We start from the raw sequence: 21,522 nt of genomic DNA, 5'->3' as shown, positions 1-21,522 counted from the left end.
AGAGTTATTGCTCTCCTTGGTGCTCAGCGGCTGCCGGTAAGTAGGGGTCGGGGGGAGAGTGAGCAGCTGGGGGGCAGGAGGTGGGAGCAGGAGTGACATGCTGGGGGGGCAGGGGAGGCTCGAGCGGTGGGTAGCATACAGAAAACAGAAAAGGCAGACAAAAAAGGCAAACAAAAAAGGCAAACAGAAAAAAGGCAGACAGAAAAAAAGGCAAGCACTGAAAAGTCAAGACAGAGAAAGGCAAACAGAGAAGGATGTCACACACAGAGCAGCCTAGCAGAAGAGCAGGCTCTTCCACTAGACCACCAGGGATGAGGCGCAGACAGGAGTTCTTGTTATGGTAAATTTAAAATATAAGGCGAATAGATAATGATGGCGCACTACTGAGACTGAAGGGCAGACATAAAGTGCATGTCTTAAATTTTTAACCCCTCCATGACACAGTTCACATAGGCAGAATTACACAAATGACTTTTCTAGGCATTGAGTGGTAGTACCCCTAAACTAAGTGACAATATTGCCTGCCCAACACCATGATCTAAAGTGAAGGATAAATATTTCTGTGGTTGTGTATCATCTCAAATATACGCATTGATTTACATACCTTTTAATTCATTCAATGGTTAATGCCACAAAAGTGATTTAATCTTGGACTAGAGTGTTTTAAGTAGAGATTAATTTGGGCAGAAGTCCAAGCATAGAAGTATTCCATCTTACATTCCAATTTATCTAAAACCAATTTAAAATTTTCAATAAGGTGTAGAAGAAATGGACAATCTTGTTACTCATTAATATCAAACCTACTCCTTATGCACAAAAACATTGTGAGGATTGTCTGAAAGTAAACCAATATCTATGTATACATGCACATTAAACACAGAAGATACAGACTGCTAATTTTTGGGACAACAGAATATACAGATATAAGCACAGATTTTCAGAATCTGGAAAATACCCTTTTGAATTCATGTAAAAATACACACTGAAAATGTAGTCACATAATCCTTGGAAAATAACTTTTACTCTGTGTTATTTCGACTCTCACACCTCCTTGTTTTTTTGTGTTTCCTTCTTTACAGTTCTTGGCATTTGACACCCAGCTTCTGATGGGGAACCGGCGGTATTCCATCAGTCCAGAGGAGTACATATTCGGAGCCCTCAATATTTACTTGGACATCGTCTACATTTTCTCCTTCTTCCTTCAAATCTTTGGCTCTAATCGCGAGTGACCTCGAAATCTCAATTCTCCATCTTTTGATTCTGAAGCAACAAAAATCCACAAAAATGAGGAATATCACAAAAATAATGTTTTGCTCATAACAAGCTCTGTTCCCTAAGCCAGTTTCACCAGTTTCTGATTGTGTAAAAGGACCACGATCGTTGTCCATGGTATGGATTTAATCAGCAATATATTTTACACCATATCTCCACTGGTGCTCCTAGTCTGTGATTATGGCTTTTTACATCCAGAGGTTCCCTGTAATTATACAAATGCAACTTTATTCGCACCCTGCAACAGCCACTTCCTCCACACCCGCACAGCATGCTAGGATAGACATACGTGGTCAATGCTCATATTTCTAACCTAGGATTATTCGCTAATAGCTGGCAGTCTCCACATTCCCACACCACTGAGCTGATGGAGGGGGATTTCACTTGTGTGACTAGATTGGATTGCTGCTGGGAAAATAAGTGGAAAACTAGGGCAGAGAATACAAGGGTCCCGATAAATACGCATGTATCTTATCCACGCCCCGAAAAACAGAAGGTGGATCCTTCAGTGCCTCACATAGGCACTTGCTATCAAAATTGGAGGAATGTGCCATATGTCTTCACTCAAGGCCCTACCTCCAAATCTGTAGAATGAGCAGGTATGCACACTTCAGGTTCTGGTAGGTGACTCCATGTGGACACAGCTCTTCATATACAACATGTGCTGGCCTTCTTGTAGGAGAACTATAGCATGTTGCTTATCTCCACCTGCATGCTCACAGTGAATAATTGTCATCACAACTGCATGCAGATGTATGGATCCATAAATACTGCGAGCCTGGGCCATAAAGATGCCCCCCTGCAGACAATTGAAAAATGTGGGCATCTCTAACTTACAACTCCCACCTTGCATAATATTCATTAAAATGTGCAATAAAGCGAAGCTGGAGATTCATGGGGCATCTTCAGACTGGACGTTCTGAGCGAATCCTTGCGAATTTTACTCGCAGATGAACAGCTCATTGGCGCACAAGTCTTCTCCATATCTGCTCCTCAGATCAACTTTGTTAATGTGCTGAATTGTAGCTGCTATAGTGAGTTACTCTAGATACAGTCTAATTTCCTCCAGAGGAAAGCTTTGTGAATTGGACTGGAGTGACTGAATTTAATGTAGGTGGGTTTCACTTCATTAGGTTGCATGGATACAACTCCAAAGAAATAGTCTACAAATTCGGTATTTAATGGGTGATATCTAGAACTTAAGAAGTTGCAATAAGGGGATCTATTTGAGTGGGTTTTTTAAAATATATATTTCAAGTGTTTACTGTAGGTACCTGTTGGTCATTTGGTTTAATTAGTGTAGTGTCCAGTCTGTGTGTATTAGTCTCGTGGAGTACTTTTAATAGACGTGTATTTCTGCTCTGATTGTGTTCATATGTCTACAGATGTATAGAGTAAATTAATGTGTAGAGTTCAGTATTGGTTCCTCAGTTCTGCTAAGTGCTCATAGACTTTTTAAGGCAGCTATATTGCCTGGGCGGATATATAGTTTGAAATGGGATATAAAGTTTTATTGATATGCATAACATGATGTTTAGTGCATAGCTCAGATAGTAAAATGCATACCCTTTTTTTGGTTGTCCAGTTCTTAGCAGGGTAGATTTGTACATCTTTACATCTGTAAATATTACATGCGCCACTTGCACGAGTGTGTGTACACATGCACACAGCCAACCACACACACACACACACACACACACACACTGTTCAAAATAAACTCTAGGGGGCATACTAACAAGAACTGATGAATCAGGATTGATATGTCAGATTCCATGCGCCTGCCTCAAATGCCCTAATGACGCCATGGATGTCCTGTATTTACAATATAGTGTTCCATGGCGCAAGGATTCACTGATCCATCAGAAATTCTGACGCATCTTTTGGTGCTAATGTGACGCATTGCTGGAGTTGTCCGTAAGACTGATGCAACTCGAGCAATACGTCAGAACACAGAGGCAACTTCCATACTTCAATCTTTAAGCCTGGTTTAAGAAAGCGTAGGTCATTCGTAGAGCGATGCAGTGAAAAGCTGTACATTTCACCACGTCAGTTCAACATTGCTTTAAATGTGGGCGTACCTACCTTACATACATTATACCTGGTCCAGGTATAATGTGTAACAGGCCTCTACAAACAGACTCATTGGGCCCAATGCATCAGCTTGTAAATATGGAGCAGTGTGGTGCAATGATTGTACCACCGCTGCATTAAAAAAATTATGTTGCGGTGGCACTGGCTCCTTGTAAATATGTCCCTAGGTTTGTCTGTTTGAGAGATTCTCTTCCTCCGGCTGAATGAAGCATGAATGACAAGGCCTTCAAAGCTTCCACAGCCCCCCCAAAAAAGTATACAAACCTACAGTTCTACTTACATACAAATAAATATGTATGCACAGGTTGGAGTATTTACACTTGTTATTCACTTGTTAAAATGCATATATTTATATAATGGAGTGTAACAATATTTTTACACTATTTATTAATGTAGTGTATCTATGTATACATGTGCAACTATATATTTACTTAAACATACATGAATATGGATACATTGACATTTACATTTTATACATATCTATTTCTGATTAGGTGAATCTGATGTGTACTAGATACATATGAGGAGGGGGTGTATGGATCATAAAAGTTGCATAGATCAGGTGTCCCTATTTGATGTATGGCTTGCTAAGGTTAAGCTCAACATTTTAATACTGTCAATTACAGTGCCCTAAACAAGATTCTTGTTTAAAAACAGATTGCCCAACATGGCTCCCTTAAAATCTTTAAAAGACAACTGTTTGACACTTGATTTATAGCTTATGCTATGTACTTTTATTGCAAGTACAATGCTGAGAATTTTGCGGACAGTGTCCACTATTTGGAACTTCCCAGAGTTTCTCAGGAGTGAACGCTTTCATGCAGTCTCACTTAAATTTGGACAATATTAAATATTGACGTCTCTCAGCTAAAATGATTTTTAGGACTAGAAATCCTAAGTGATTTCTCTGTTGCGAACTCTGCAAATCTCTTGATAACATGGTTTGCAGCCACAAAAAAACTTTTTGTTATGTTCCAAGCCTGTTGCCGAATAGTAAAATGAGCTTAGAAATGGTTGCCGATTCGCAGTTTGGAAATGGCGTGTTTCAGGTGTTCCTTCCAAATTGCGAATTGGTAACATACGTATTAATGGTTTGCGACCGTAATTCTGGTTGCAAATCATTAACCAGGAACCAGTTCTGAAGTTAGGTTGGAAAATGATTTGCAAACAGGAAAGGGGTCTCCTTTTGACATTTTTCTCTTTGGGACTCAGGGTGGCAAATTTGGGGAGCTTTGACAGTGGTCCAGGGGACCAACAGCAACTCTTACTGAAGTTTTTCAAAATGGAAACATTTTGGGGCTTATTTACAAGCCCCTTGCGCTGCCGGTGCATCACATTGCGCGATGCACCGGCAGCGCAACCTGCTGCATGATATTTACAAGCATGCGTAAAGCCACCCTGCATGGCTTTACGTGTGCATATAAATATTGCTCCTTTTCACACCACAATTTGCATCTTAGGGGCGTGACATGAGTGTTGCTGTGGGTGTTCTCACGCAACACCAATTGCCACTGATGCATTTCCAAATTTATGAGCAATCGTAAACCTGGAAATGCGTCAGAATGCTACGCCATCCCCAGGGGGGGCATAGCGAAGTGCAACGAGAAGAAATGTTTTCATTTCTCCTCATTTGTTTCCTTTTTCAATGCATGCTGTATTCTACAGCATGCATTGTAAGAGGAAATCACCTTAATTGATTGTTTTGTGCAGGAAGATGCCCTGTCCTGCACAAAAAAATCTCCCCATGATGCAGGCATCATTGCACCATGGTGCAAGGGTGCTTGTGCTGGCGCATGACAGCAGTTTGTGGGCCAGCGCAAGAAAAAGCACAGAGATGCGGCATATTGTTGTAAATATGTCGCATCCCTGTGCCTCAAAACAAATGCAGCGCTGCAAAATGACTTGCATTAGTTTCTCGTAAATAGGGCTCTTTGTGTTTTAAAGGCAGCCTGTTTCCCTAAGGCAAGTGGCGACTTTAAAAAAAAAAGTTTCCTATTTTAAAATGCAATCATTTGAATGGGGGTCTGCTGTCCCTTGCAGGCCACTACCGCTCTCAGACAGCCAATCACATGCGGCTGTGAATTGCATCCTGTTTAATGAATAGTGATTTGGCAGATCATTCTGCGACCCTCTGCAATTCCTTATTTTGGAAGCCAACCTATTGGTACATAGGCCAGTTCACTAAATAAAATGCTGGACGCAAAAGGTTGCTGCACAAATCAGGCCACTTTATGCAGCAAGTCAACAGTATCTCCAGAACTGAGCTGACCATGTCTTCTTTGGCTGTAAAGAAATCTGACAATGATTCTACAAAGCCCTAAAGGATCTTTTGATGCTGAAGAGAATTGGTTGAAGCACCCTGCTTTATTCACTAAATTTTGGATCAGGTTTCTAGATCAGTACATTTGAAATGTATTCTTGCTTTTTAAACTTACATTGAGGTGCCAAATTATGACATTTCTTTCCACTCCTGCTTAAATCCCAAGTAAACCACATGGAGTTTTGAAAAAACAAAAACACCTAATTAGTCGAGCTAATGTCATAGATAGCATCTGTCAACAGCATCAAGTGACCATTCAGAGAGTATGTTTGTGCTTTATAAGTAGCCACACAGGAGAAATGTAAAGCATGACTACCTTCAACAGAGTCACAAATGGCCCACGTGGTTATATGTCCATGAGATGAATAAGCTGAAATCACTATGAATTAGACCGGTGCTTAATTTGTAAAAAACCTAAGAGTCAGGGCCCTCGTCAGGAGGCCACCTTAGCTTGGACCACCCATTGCTCCCTACCAGCAGTGCCAATTACAATACAAACACAATTACCAACCATCACAATGTGACAAGTGTGACAATTCAGACTATTCCAGGCCCCCAAAGCTATTCGAATGGCTGGGGTGGCAGGTATTAATTATTTTTAATGTATACTGATTTCATAAATAACTGATAACTGTTGTTGCGCTCATCTCGGTGCCAGTGTTGCGAATTCAGGGCCAGTGCCAGGCACCGGAAACCACTGGCTAAAATTAAGGGAATAACTGCGTGACACGGAATTACCGTGCAGAATTCCACGTGCTATTCTCTGATCCTAGGGGTTTATGCAGGTGCTCTGGGTGGTGGTAAATGGGAGGAGTGGGAGAGGGAGAGGTGGAGTGCGTGGGCCTGGGAGAGCAGTGGAGGGAAATGGAGGAATAGCTTTGGAACATTGCCTGCCCCTTTCTTTGCCAAAGATAACGTTGCCAGGACTGCGATAAGGCTTGACTGTAATGCAGTCAAAGCCTCAGGCGAACTTACCGTCTGGTACATCGGGCTAGTCCTGCTCAGACAGGGTGAAATCGCAGACAGTAACTCCCTTACACCTGAATTGTAATCAGGGCTTTAAGTGGGATGAAAAAACTGAGGGGTCTCTCAAAGAGGCGTGGCCAATGTAATTAAGGGCGTGGCCTAATAACACGTGAGCTAAAAATCTGTGCTTAGCATAGTGTGCCGTCTGACTTGTATTTTGCGGTTTCTGTCGTTGTATCAAGATATATGATCCAACAAGTAACATCATACCTATAACACTTCAGGACTATTGGCTTTGGCAATGGTTGTTAGTTGCATAAGATGAATAAGCAGCAGCTATGGCTTGTATATAATATTGAAAAAGCTTCCACTTAAAGCCCTGGTGACACCACAACAATGTTGCTGCTCCTGGGTTTCAAAAAGAGAAGGGAAATCCAGCGAGAAAATGTCTCTCTTTAAAAGATTTCCCTTCCTCTACAACACTCACATAGCATGACGTCATGCCGTAACTTCTCCACTAGTGAGAAGTGAGCAGTGTGAGCATGCGCACATCGATGTGCCTGCTGTCACTGGAGTCCGGAAAATACGGACCGCCTATGCCATGGCACAAAACAGAGACCGATAGAGACCCATTTCGAGGCCCCCTTTAAAAAGCTGCTGGTGCTCAGCACCGGTGAGACCCGGCCCACTTAAAGCCCTGATTGCAATGAGGGCCTTTGTGTGGATGGATGCTGGGATTCCTTTCAAAGTGCTGAAGTGACCTTTCCAACAACAGAATTCCTTTCCCTCTCATGCTTCAACCTATCTGACCTCCCGCCTGTTTTCAAAATCATGTCCGCACTGAGATCTTTCTTCATACATGTCCTCCACACAGACCCAGGACAGCAAAGCTGTGTACATATGCAGACGTGGAGTATTCTCATGACTATCCACAGCATTCTCAACCCTCATTTCAGCTGTGAAACTGATGCTGTTCCATTGGCAGGCCTGTAGTTCAATTTTGAGGAGTGTAGGTGCATGGAGTGGTGTGCAGTTCCATCATGAGATAGCTACAGTCATGGGATAGTTTGATTGCCTAGTGTCTAGCTTCCTTCTGATGTCCACTTTTGATCCATGGCGTGTATATTTTCATTCAGATCTTTATTGTCCTACTGGTTGGTCATTCTTTCCTTGACAAGTGTACATGTTTTCTGGGGGTGTTCTGTTTTCTTGTGTGCTGTATTGGATTCCGTTCACTTTTATCTTTGGGGTGAAGGAGGATTCCTTGGGGAGTTCACATTTTTGTGGGGATCTAGCTACACCTTGTGGGGCACAATTTTCAAGTGCCCTGTGTTCGCGTTCAGAGATCGTGGCCATCCATGCATTGGATGGTGTTCATTTACAAGAAAGTGTATATCTTGATGGTATATAGTTGTATTTTGAGGTTTATAGCTCTATTAGATGTTTTATACTTTTTGTTTGCGGTATATTTCATTGTGTGCTGGAAATTTCCATTGGATTTAGTTTCAATGCATACTATTCACTTTTGAAGTTGGTATACATTGTTTGGCTGCTGTCGGTTTTCATGGTATAAGGCCGTTAGGGATTTTGCATGTTCATACGAATTTAACTCCTTTTGACTTTGCACGTTTCATAGAAATATAATTTCATTTTGAATTTAGCATTTTCATAGGAATATGATTCACTTGCCAAATGTACATTGTCAACGGAGTATAATAATTCCATTAGGCCCTGCTAATTTGTATAGGCTTATAAATGAGTTGTATGGGAATATAATTCCATTTAGCGTTCTACATGCCATGGGAATGCAATACTATTGGCCAATGTCATTTTCAAAGGAATACAATTCCATTTGGCATTGCACAGTTTCATAGGAATGTGATTCCTTTGGGCATTGCACATTTTTATGCAGCAAAGTACCATTTGGAATGATACAATTTTGTGTGTGCGTTTGTACAGACGTGTGTATGTGTGTGCTCGTGTGTGTATATGTGAATGTGTGTGTGTGCGCATGAAGACATTTTGGTGGGGTTATAGTTTCACTGTGTTCATTGAGTGGTAGTTCTGAATGTGCGTTGCTAGTTATCACGCACATCATTATCAGAATAGTATTTCACTAGGCAGTGTTCAATTTTAAGTACATTTATACCTTTTGGGAGGTATATTAGTATTGTGTGGTTTAGAGGCGTCTTTGTCATTTTACATTTTTGCGTGGGGAATATTTCATTGTGTGCTGTAAATTTTGTTTGAATATAATTTCGTTGCGCGGTGATCATTATTAAGTGGGTGTGGACTGATTGATATTTTTTTCATATTTATATGATATAATTAGAGGGGGCATTGTACATTTGATGGAATAAAGCGTCACTTGGTGTTTTTGCGGTGGGTATTGCTGCATTGAGTCACATGCATTTTAATATAGGTATGATTCTATTGTGTGCATGCATTTTAATATAGATATGATTCTATTGTGTGTGTACATTTTTTTGCTGGAATTGATCCACAATGTACTGTAAATTTTCATCAGGCTGTGGTTCTTTTTTGTGCTGTGTCCATTATCACGGAGGTTATTTTTGAATAGGTAGAGAATGTAGTGAGAATATAAAATAATAGCAATCGATATATTATATAATATTCATCTTTTGGGAGTATATTTTTGAATTGCATAGTGTACATTTTTGTATATGGAGCCGTTTTCTAGTGTGTTGGAATTTTTAATTTGTCTTTAATTTCATTGCATGGTGTGCATTTTACTGGGGTGTTGATTTTCATGTAGATACAACTCCAGTGAGCATTTGACTTTTTATGTGGTATGGTTCTATTTGTTCCATATGCACATTACCTTTTGTTATTGGTCATAGTTCCCCTGAATGCTGTTTCCTTACTTGCATGTGTAGTTTAGGTGGGCTATGCATGGTTTGATATGATATTGTTTTATTCGGAATAAAACATTGTAATGATGAAGTAATGCACACACAGATAATGCCATTTGGGAATTTACATTTTTTGGGGCTATCAAAGGGAATAGTGATATTGAACGGCATGCATTTTCACTAGGGCACAATTTCAATTGTGATAACGTTATTTGGGGATGCGTGTTTTAATGGAGGCTATTGTTCCACTGACTGGTTTGCATTTCAAGGACATACGAGAAGTGCTTAAATTGTTAAATACATAAGTGCCAGGGCTCTCGTCAGGAGGCCGCTGCAGCTTGCACCACGCATTACCCCTGCTATGCTGCATATGATAGTAACAACACAACTACAAACCATCATACTCCTACAAGTGTGACAATTCAGACTATTTCTGGTCCCCAAAGATATAAGAATGGCTTGGGTGGCAGGTAATAGTTTTTTTTAATGTATATTTAATTAATAATTTATTGTTGTTGAGGTAATCTCTAAATTAGCCAGACAGTGCTACCTTGTGGCAGACTGTCACGAGTGCGTGGTGTTGACAATTGAGTGCTGGTGCGGAGCACTGGAAACCACAGGCTCAAATTTAGCACCGGGTAAGTGGTACTGTTAGTTTTGGTAGGATATGTGTATAATTCCATTCTGTGATGTACTTCATCACGATCTTTAGTTATATTGTGAAGTGTACATTTTCCTGTGTGATTAATTCCGTTGGATGGAGTACATTTTATAGGGTGTTTAATTCCTTGCAAGTTTCCATGTAGAACATTTTTATTGGATCATGTGTATTTCATTTTTATTGGGCTGTTTTTCCTTGGGTGTCATATGCTTTCACAGGGATTAGAGTTCAGTTTGAGATTATTGTGCTTTTGAATGTTGTTTTAGAGTTTCATTGGACAGAGTACAATTTCATGCAGGGTGTATTTCCGTTGTGCACTGTTTTTCTAAGAGTATAGATCCATAAAGGGGATAATATTTAATTGGAATACATTTACGTACAGAATATAAGCATTAGAATGCTTATATTACAAATGTGTTGTACATCATTTGGGAAATAAAGAAACATTGGGTGGTTAGAATTTTATTGTTACTGTAGTTCCCATATGTATTGTAGATTGTGCCTGTGATGTAAAGTTTCATAGACTGGTATTCATTATTATGTGAGTATAGTTCTACCAGGATATGTACTTTACCTTTGTCAGTTTCATGGTGCCATTAGATAGTGTGTACGAGGTTAACCTCCATTTGGTATTGTTCATTTTCATAAATATGTATTTAGTGTTTTGGTCTGCAATTTCTTTGGTATTAGTTTTGCTTTGGTTTACGTCGAGTTCCAGTAGGGTTAATCTGTTGGATAGAGTACATTTGCTTTGTAGGGCGTTACAATGTTTACGGTGAATCTTACTGTGACTGTGCAGGTGAAGTTATAGTTCTTATTACTGTTGCACATTTATTTTGAGGTTTACATTATTATGTACGGTGTACAATTTTATACATTACATTTGTTCCGGAGAGCGAGAAAAAGTTTCAGTGGGTGGTGTTCATTTCAATTAGGCGTTCCAGCTTTCCTAGGTTGCACCTATATCCAGGAGATTGCTCCATTGGGTGATGTGTATTGCATGAGGGTAAAGATCTGCTGAGTAATGTGTAATGATCGATATCAGGTGATGAGCTGTTCCCATAGCTTAATATGGACACGCATGAACCGAGTGGAAGGTGAAAAGTTATATTCAACAGCATCAACCTATTGTGCGACTTGTATAGCTCTTGTCAAAAGTGCATGGATCAGTTTGGAGATGTATATTTTCAAAAGGATGTATCAATTCAGAAATACAAGACTGAGCTATAGAGCCAGTGTGGTTCTGAGAGTATTTACAAAGGGAGATACATAGCTCTGCTTAATCCAGAGAGGTGAAATGAAGGGGTCATTTAGACCTTGAGGCTCCCTTGATATTACTAAGGTTGGCCAAGTGTGCAACGTGCTTGAAGCACCTGCTCAGCAAGCTTTTTTGCTTAAAGAAATAAAACTCTGAAAGCTTTCTTTCTCTAAACAAAAAAAATGGCCACGAAGTGCAGGTAGATTTCTCTCTGTGCATGCGGGCCATGTTATATTTTCCCAGCCCGTGCCCGCCATGTTTTGCATGGAAGACACCATCAGGAAAAAGAGTGACTGTCACTCCGCCCTCAATAGGACGGGACAACCGTCACTGTGACATAGCTGCTTCACAGATGAGCAGCCAGGGCAGAGATTTACACCGCCTGAGCCAACAGAGCTGTGGTGATGTGAACACAGCTCTTTCTTGACTCTAAATTGAGTGAAGGAACCTCAAGTTTAAGTAGAGTGGAGGAACCTCAGGTTTGGCGAGCGGGAGCACCACTGAGTTAGAGCAGAGCTCCGAATCCTCTCTGAATAATTATAAATAAGGCCTAAGTAATTTTGTCTGATAATCATTTCATTAAGAACTGTGTAGCTCACTCAATAAGTGTATATTGTATAGTGAAATGCATATTGTATTATTCAATTGAATTTATATATATTTTAAATACGACTTCTATCATCGTTCTATATCATTCCATTGGGGATTTTCTACGCCCCTTTAGATTGAACCTTCAATAATTTATTTGGACTGAAAACAGTTCCCTTTGGAAGTTTTAAGTTATATCAAGTGGTGTTTATTAATGTCAGCGGCTTATGTTTATTTTGATAGTGCACCACTGAATAGCAAAGAGTTCCAGTGAAAGGAGTATAGTTCCTTTCGACACAATGCAGCCAGGTTTAGCATCATTAAGAGTGTCACTCAGACATGTAAAGATATAATTGTAGATGTATAGTTTTAATGGCAAGATTATTGGGTTACATTGGTCCATTGATTAGTGGTTTGTGGTGTTTTGAGGTCCAAATTGAAATTTCTAGTTCCTTTCCATAGTATATATTTACCACTGAGGCATGTAATGTTTTATATGGGATAGTGTTTTTATCCAGAGCTGCACAGCTATAGTGTTTGCCAGATGTATACCTCAATTGAAAGGTGTTTAATCCCCGCTCAAATGCATAGCTGTGATATATGTATCTGATCACTTGTATTATGTGGAACAACAGATGTATAGTTCCAGTTTGTGAACTATAGTTATCACAGAAGCTTCTTAGTTCATCTCAAGTCTGCAAAGTTTCCTTATGGAGTTGGGTTCATTAAGAAAGTCACGCAAAATCTTGGTACCACGTGGGTATCAGACACATCATTACAAAGCACACATTACTAAAACAGTTTTAAAAAGTTGACTTAGAACCTAGAAGATCAGCTCAAAAATTCAAATGCACTAACAGCTGGTGATACATATAAGATAAAAGATGCATGCATCAGGACTCAGTGAGAACAGGGCCTCAGGTGGTCTTAAATAAATATATCCATATTACAAAAGTGTAAGAATTATTGTGTGACGTTGGATGTTCACAGTTCTATTTCAGAGGTGTAGTTCAATGAAATGTGCATACTTCTATTACGGGTGTTAACTTTGACTGAATGTGCATAATGGGACTGAAAGTGTATAGTTCCAATGAGGATGTATAGTTTACAGTGTACAATTACAGTATAATCCAGTGGGTCTTTTATAACTCATTTGGAGCTGCAAGTTACATCACTTCAATTTGAAATGTAGGATTCAATTGAAGGGTATATTTATAGCAGAGGTATATTATTCACTTGCAAGTGTATAGTTTATTTGAAGATCTGTAGTTCTGTTTGGTATGTTTTATTTCAGAGGCTTTACTGTTTTCAAGGTGTATACTTCCAGTGGTGGTGAATAGTTTTACAAGATTTTAGCTGAGTAGTTAGTTCTTTTTGGTTCAATAATTTTATTCTGTGTATTCAGTTTTATTGGGGGTATTAAGGACAGATTCAGCGATGGCTGGCACAGGTAAACACAGTGGGGCAGTGGGGTGGGGCAGGGGGATGTTGACAGATGATGCAATGGGCTTTATTTATTTATTTAAATATACCTATTCCGTCGTCTGTTGACATCCCTCCCTTCACACCCCGCCCCACAGCGTTTACCTGTACCAGCCACCGCTGGTCAAATTACACGTTTATTTGCATTGGGGAGGTAGATATCTAAAAACGGTATGTAGCCCAAAAGAATGATCTCAGTAAGTGAATGCATTCTCATTATTATTATCATCATCATTATTATTATTGTTATTAGTATTGTTATTATTATTATTGTTATTATTAGTGTTGTTGTTACTTTCAGAGCGATACCAAAGGGGATGATGGACGGAGCGTTTGAGCAAATCAAACACTCGCCCCAGTCAACTGATCTGGGTTTAATCCATCATCATTCTTTAGCTCACTCCACCACCCCAGTTCAGACATGGCCATATGCAAATCAGTCTGACCCTGTGCCTCATGGGAACAGTCCAGCCCAAACTGCCAAGCCATGCCTTCCCTGGACTGGAAACAAGCTTCCTAGGACCAGTTTCTGGCATTTCAGCTGTCTTCAGCCAGGCTTGATTGAATCCAGTGGCAAAGTGAGCAAGGGACTCACGTCTGAGCATACCCTTCCAACTTATGGCGAACAAAGCGGTACAAAAGGGGGTGGTGATGGACAGAGCATCAGAACCAATCAAACACTCACACCCAGTCAACAGATTTGGATTTGATCCATCACCGTTCTTTAGCCCACTCTGCCACCCCAGTTCAGACATGGCCATATGCAAATCAGTCTGACCCTGTCCCTCATGGGAACAGTCCAGCCCGAACTGCCAAGCCATGTCTGAATTGGGGTGGTGGAGTGAGCTAAAGAATGATGATGGATTAAACCCAGATCAGTTGACTGGGGGTGAGTGTTTGATTTGCTCAAACGCTCCATCCATCAACCCTTTGGTATCACTTTGTTCGTCCTAAGTTGGCAGGGTATGCCCAGACATAGGTCCCTTGCTCACTTTGCCACTGGATTCAAGATAGCCTGGCTGATGAGGGTTATGAACCCGAAACCGGTCCCAGGATGCTTGTTTCCGGTCCAGGGAAGACATGGCTTGGCAGTTCGGGCTGGACTGTTCCCATGAGGCACAGGGTCAGACTGATTTGCATATGGCCATGTCTGAACTGGGGTGGTGGAGTGAGCTAAAGAATGATGATGGATTAAACCCAGATCAGTTGACTGGGGGTGAGTGTTTGATTTGCTCAAATGCTCCGTCCATCATCCCCTTTGGTGTTACTTTCAGAAGTATATGCTCGTTGAAGGTGTAGTGCTGCAGTGAGGATTTGTAGTTTATTTAGATTATTTATCTAATGTGCTGCATATATGAACAATATGCTGTTTTATGGCAGCTTTAGGTAACTTTGACTCAGGGTCAATATGACAGCGGCTGGAGATGGGCCACTCTTTATGCTCACAGAAAAGTATAACTGAAAGAGGTATATGTCAGGCATTTTACCTATTAAAACTGAAGAAACAATAATGTATTTATTTTTTGTCTAAAAACTAAACTATCCTTGTTCCCCATAAAAAATTTAAAAAACACTGTTGTAACTGCACAGAAAAAAATAATTTTTATTGCACTGCGTTTGGCAAAGTGACTAAAATAATACTTTAACATGCACTTTAAAAAGAGAACTATTTTATGAAGGAAATAATAACGGAAGCTTCATTAGTTTCCTTGGTCATGTGCAAGACCCCTCCGTCTATACTGTCAGTGGCTGAAAAGCTGCAGTTTCTGAGAATCACACCCAATTGCAATAGCATCTTGCACCATGCATAATTTATTCATGAAACTCGAAGGAATATATGTGAATTAGCAATAATAAGCAAATTACACATAAAACTACCTTACTTGTAGAGTAAATTACTCAGAAGTTAAGTTTTTGTGCATTCTGTGTTTTGTGGTAATCCTGATTGGGTGGTGAAAAATACGTTATGCCTGCAACTGGATTACAAATGGTCTGACAATGCCACACTCTCACACAAGCAAGGATTGTGGAGGGAAAATACTACAGATTATGGGTTTTGCAACATGTAATGTAGGAAAACAGGAAGTATTACAACATTACCCTTATTCCAGATGGCATATTTCAGAATGGAGAGATAATTAGGCCTTGGCAAAATTTGAACTACGCCAGAGTAATTGGCCTAATTTTAGTAATTTCGCATAACAAATTTACACAATATTACTGAGATTGCACTATTACGCCACATTGTGTACTATCAGGTACTTTTTTAACTCAAGTGGCATTCCAGGTAAATGTTTTACCTGAACGGACCGTTTGGGTAATTGTTTAGCACAAAACTAAAAATCAGAATGTTAACTGCAGTGTTTTGAATGCGAGCAGCAGTTCCTTTAATTAACATGGGCAATCAGCGAACATTTCAGGTAGACATTTTACCTGAGTGGATGGTTCAGGTAATTTTTCAGCGCAAAACTAAAAATCAAAACATGAGTGGCAGTGTTTGGAACATGAGCAATTGGATATCACCTCACAATTACATTTTCAAGTAGAATTTTTACCTGAACAGTCTGTTATGGTAATTTGTTAAGTGGGTATGCATTTAGTGTAAGTATGCATAACTTTGAGGTCATTTCATGTAATTAGGCTACACAAAATTACGCGAGTTATGCCCACACCTACAGATGATAAAAGCCCATGTAAATTCTGGACCCTGTAGTAGTGTTTACTAAGTGTGCTATTGCCACCTCAAATACAGGGGCACTAACATTGAGCATTATGGGCCGTTAGTAAACGTTTTGGGTCCCATTACGATGGCAGGCGGACTTTGTCCGCCCGCCACCGTAACAGAAAATGGGACGGACCGCCAGAGGTGCGGCAGTCCTGCGGGGCCAATAAGGATGGGACCGCCACCCTGGCGGTCGCATCCCACATCTTTTATATTGCGGCGGGCGAGCGGTGCTCTAAGCAGCACCCGCCGCAATGTAAAAGTTGCATATTGTGCATTGAATGCACAACGTGACAGGCACCGTGTGGTGCCTGCCACCTTGTGCATGCCAATGAAGGGAGGTACCATGGGTACCCCCCAAGTGCACCCCCCACCCCCCCAACACCCCGGGGCCCAGAACGGGCCCCCAAAGCCAAAGACTGCATGCCTTTCCATGGCGGAAAGGCCGAAATCCGCACACATCATAATATGGTGGGCGGTGCCTGCTAGGCACCGCCACCCTATTATGGCCCATGACCGCATGGCAGGAAATCATAACGATTGCCTGCTTGAGGAAAAGCGGCGGACGGTCTTTCCATCTGCCGCTGTGCCCCTGCCATTGTAACAGGGCGGTGGGTAATTGGCGGGCGGGGAGAGATGTCGGGCGGATCACCACCGCTGGTGGTGATCCGCCCGACATCATAATGGCCCCCTTTGTGTTTAGTATGTTATCCAGGGTTGTGAGCTGAGATCTTGCATCACAAAGTGCTACACTATACTTCACAACTTACACTTCTTTGCTATTCCATGCTACCATAAGGGGACTCATCCCTTCCCATCTTGGCCACAAAGGCCTGAAACAATCTTCCCTGCAACCTCAGAGCTACTGAATTCTACTTTCAGTTCCTAGAGAAACACAATGCCTTGCTGTTCTTTTCTACCTAGAGAAACACAATGCCTTGCTGTTCTTTGCTAGTTTGAAGGGCTAGCTGTCCAGTTGTAGTTGTCATTTCGGTTGCTACCTCAGTGCCAGGACATCTGGCACCAGTTGCACTTTAAAAATTAGATTCACAAATAAACAAAATTGATTAACTTCTTTCAATACAGCATTATTGTTTCATTAAATGTATATATATCAGGGGGTGTATATTTCTATGAAAAATGTATAGTTGGATTGGTGTTAGTTGAATTTGAACTTATATATAATTCCTTTTAAGGTGTTGAGTTTACTGTTATTGTTTTTTTTAATTAAAGTTTATAACTCTAATGGATGTGTATAATTTGTTTGGAATTGCATAGTTTGAATGGAGTTATATTGTTCCACTGATGTGTATAGCTACATTGTATATTTCAATTGGATTTTGTTGCATTGGAGGTGTATAGTTCTGTTGAGGTGTACAGCTTCTTCTAGAATGTATAGTCCAATTGGCATTTGTGCATTTATGTTGAAGGTAAGAATATAGTACAGAATTCTTTCTAGTTTTGTTCATTGTATGTAGTTCCATTGGGAGGGTATATAGACGTGATTCGGGATCGGTTGTTTCATGTAAGATGTCCCATTCCACTGCTTATTTTTGCAGCTTTATTGATGGTGTATTGTTCCTTTAACAGTATATTGTTCTGAGGGGGTGGTTTACATTATGAATAATGATGCAGAGTTGCTTCTAATGAGTGTAATTTCATTTGAGCGGTGCAGTTACACTGGGGCTGTAGTTTTTTATTCGAGGTATATAATAGAAAATTAGCTGTTTAGGTCTATCGAAGCATTATATTTTTGATTAACATATATAATTTCATGGAGATATACCAATGGATTTACTCATAGTTTAGAGCAATTTAATGTAGTACTTTAGAGCAATTTAGTGCCTTTACAGCTGTATATTTTAATTGGAAATGTGTGACTTCATAGGATAATTACAGTTGTAATTAAGAAGTGTGGTATCAAAAGAAATACATTTGGATTGAGTACGTATTGTTCCATTGGAAATATATTTTTCAATAGAAAGTATTTATAGTGTGGTTTATATGTTTAGTTCAATTTAGAGATGTCTGGTTCCATTTTAGATGTACAGTTCAACCAGAGGTGTATATTTCCACCACAAGTGCATAGTTCTTTTGGAGGTACAGTGTGTAGTTCAAATGGGGGTGCAAAGTTTTTCTTAGAAGTATATATTTCCATTGTTCATAGATTGTTCCATCAGAGGTGTGTAGTTCAACTTAAGGTGTGCATTTCTATTAGAAGTAAATAGTTTGTAATGTCAATGACAGTGTACAGATGTATAGTTTTCCAGAGGTGTACAGTTCAGTAGGATGTGAATAGTTACATTGGATAAATATAGTTGCAATGGGACATATAATTATGTTATGTCATGTGTTGTGTTATCAGTGTTGTCTATAGTGCATTATCACCCATGAGGGTATTAAGGCCCTCTGTAGCCCATGTGTGAGGTTAGCCCTGGAGGGCTTACTAGAAAAACCAGGTCTTCAGCTTCTTGTGGAAGTCAAAAAGAGAGGAGAAGGCTCTGATGTGTTGTTGGAAGCTGTTCCAGGATTTAGGAGACAGGTATGAGAAGTTGTGGGCCCTGCTCTGCTTTTGTGTAGGCATGGGTTGTGTGCTAGTGAGAGACCGGCAGAGCGCAGGTGTCTATAAGGTTGGTGGAAATAAACATGGCTATTCAGTTAGGCAGGGCCTGCGGTGTGGAGTGCTTTGTGGGTGTGGGTGAGGTGTTTGAAATGAGCATGCTTGTGTATCGGGAGTCAGTGGAGTTTCATAAGATGTGGTGTGATGTGGGCTTGGCATGGGAGGTTGAGTACTAGTCAGACTGCTGCACTGTTGATGGTGTGCAGTCCTCTTGTGAGCTGGTTGGGTATCCCTGTCTACAGGGTGCTCCCATTGACAAGTCTGCTGGTGATCAGGGCTTGGTTGATCATTTTCCTGGTGTTATCAGGTACGTTCTTCAGCATCCTTAGGGTGTTGAAGGATGTGATCACTCGGTTGACTTGGATGGCAATGTCTAGTTTGTTGTCTATGATGATTCAGAGGTTTATTGCTTGTGAACAAGGCGTGGTTCCAAGGTCTGTGGGCCACCAGGTGGAGTCCCATGGTGAGGCGTCTTTTTACCGAAGACCACCCCTTCATTCTTGTCCGAGTTCAGTTTGCGCCAGTTGGATTTTATCCAGGAGACATCTTTGATCATGCATGTGGTGAACTTGTTCCATGGTTTTGGGTGCTGTGCCTGAGTGGACAGTTTTGTTGCGCGTCTTTGGTGTATGTGAGGATGTTTCTTTTGTGAGCTCGTGTGACGCTGGCCACAAGAGCCATGTATATGTTGAAGAGTGTTGAGCTGAGCGAGGAGCCCTGCGTGACTCCGCAGATTAGTACTCTTGCTTCAGAGGAGTAGGGGGCATGTTGACTGATTGGGTTCTTCTAGTGAGGAAGGAGCAGATCCATTTGAGGGAGTATGTTCCTGGATATCTCTTTTGTTGAGTTGTCAGATTAGAATGGAATGGGAGATGGTGTTGAAAACTGCTGACAATGAAGCAAAGAGGACAGCAGATTTTAGAACAATATTCATTAAGACTCCAGCAATGGTGTATATGCCACTGTGTAGTTTTACATAAATAAACACATCACTCAAAATGTTGCTTAGAAAGGTTTAACCCCTTCGATGCTCATGACGGAACGGTTCCGTCATGAGCATCGGTTGAGCTGTGCTCATGACGGAACTGTTCCGTCATGACCACGCCCGCGCTAGAACCCTTCAGCACCGCGGGGGAATCCGCGCAGCGCTGAAGGGGTTAAGGCTCATTTAGAATTTGGAGGGATCTTAAAAATCTCCCATTTCTGGAGGAAACTCTAATTACAGAGTGGAACCAAGCAGCTTTAATATCACTAGTGAATTGTATTCTGTATTTAAAGTTACAAGAAATTGGAGGATTTTCCATTCCCTTCAAACTAAAAATAATGCCCATAGTTTGAGTTCCTTCTGCTACAACATTAAAAACATGCCTGAGAGATAGGTTTAAAAAACCTATAGGTTACCAAACAAAATGCTCAATTACAAGTTTGTACTTTTTTCTGACTTTATGAATAACAGATGTTAAATGTCCTTGCACAGACGTCCTGACAAATAGAGATTTGGGGCTGCATAGGTCTAGTTTGGTAAACATCCAAATTTTAAAAACAACGCATCCTGGTTTATATTTTGAGGGCCTGATTACGAGTTGCACGGTACTGGCAGGATGATAAATCCACCTGTGAAATATTGTTACGATAACACCACACCAGTACCGTACAATTATGAGTTGAACCCCACAGAATGGTGAATAACCAGGTGATACTGGATTAGTAAATTGTAAAATTACAGGGAGTTCACATGTTCTTGGGTTTCAGTGCATGCATTTACTACCTGCACAGAGCAGGTGGTGCATTTTGGAAGGGGCATAAGTGTGGAGTAAGGGTGGTGGGAGGAGTGTGTGGGAAGCACATAAGGGATAGGGCAAATAAGGTCTGGTGGGGTTATCATTGAATCGAGGGACGGGGCTTGGCTGCTACTGTGGCTAAATGCAATTTTACAGGGCAGAATTATCGCCTGGTAAAATTGGGTCCAGTGCAGGGCCGGACTGGCCGTTGCAGGCACCGGGCGTTTCCCCGGTGGGCCGCCAGGGTGGGGACCAGTTTTGGGCCCCAGTGGGCCCGTGTTTGTTACCGGGGGTCAGCAATATTGGCCCTCTGTACCAAAATTGGCTGAAATCGGCCCTCGTAAATGGCTCGGCTGCACCCCCCCCTCCCTTCCTTCGGAGGGGGGCAGGCCATGCAGTTTGCCAGGGCCGGTTTCATTTCTCAGTCTGGCCCTGGTCCAGTGTACCAACACCCAGAACACTAGTCCTCTCATGATCAGGCAAAGCGGAAGTCCATAATGTAATTAGGATCGTCTGACTCATAATATGGGCCTTGGTTATTAGTTTGGTTCAACTGATACATTAGCCCCTCAGTCGTTAGCACTTTGTATCAAATTGGCACCAATGTTTACAGTTTTATTGCTCTTTACTTCACTGTGTTTTAAAATATGTATTACATTGTTGCCAAGAGAGTGTTGATATTCAAAAGCTTCCTTTAACCACTGCTTCAAATGTGAAATTGACAGATCCAACAGGAAGCTATGTTTGAGAAGGTTGCAGGGGACTGTGGGATTGGGAAATGTGTAGGGGGCTGTGGTCTCTTCTTGCTAACCTTACTTTCAACCTCTTAAACGATAAGTCCTTGAGAGCTCTTGTGCAACCTTATTTGATGCTTCGTTGATGGTGTAG

General features: G+C 41.0%; 1 protein-coding gene across 1 annotated transcript in view; it reads left to right on the top strand.

Moving 5' to 3' along the window:
* Nucleotides 1-4,594, top strand: part of FAIM2 (Fas apoptotic inhibitory molecule 2) — a 232,310-nt gene extending 227,716 nt beyond the window's left edge. Inside the window, exon 12 of the mRNA XM_085600053.1 lies at nt 1,080-4,594. Coding sequence (XP_085456179.1) covers nt 1,080-1,229 — 150 coding nt within the window. The 3' untranslated portion in view covers nt 1,230-4,594. The remainder of the gene's footprint in view (nt 1-1,079) is intronic.
* Nucleotides 4,595-21,522: the final 16,928 nt, after the last annotated feature.

This window comes from Triturus cristatus, chromosome 4_2 (assembly GCF_964204655.1).
Source record: "Triturus cristatus chromosome 4_2, aTriCri1.1, whole genome shotgun sequence".
Classification (NCBI taxonomy): domain Eukaryota; kingdom Metazoa; phylum Chordata; class Amphibia; order Caudata; family Salamandridae; genus Triturus; species Triturus cristatus.
This window is presented reverse-complemented; position numbering and strand designations above follow the sequence as displayed.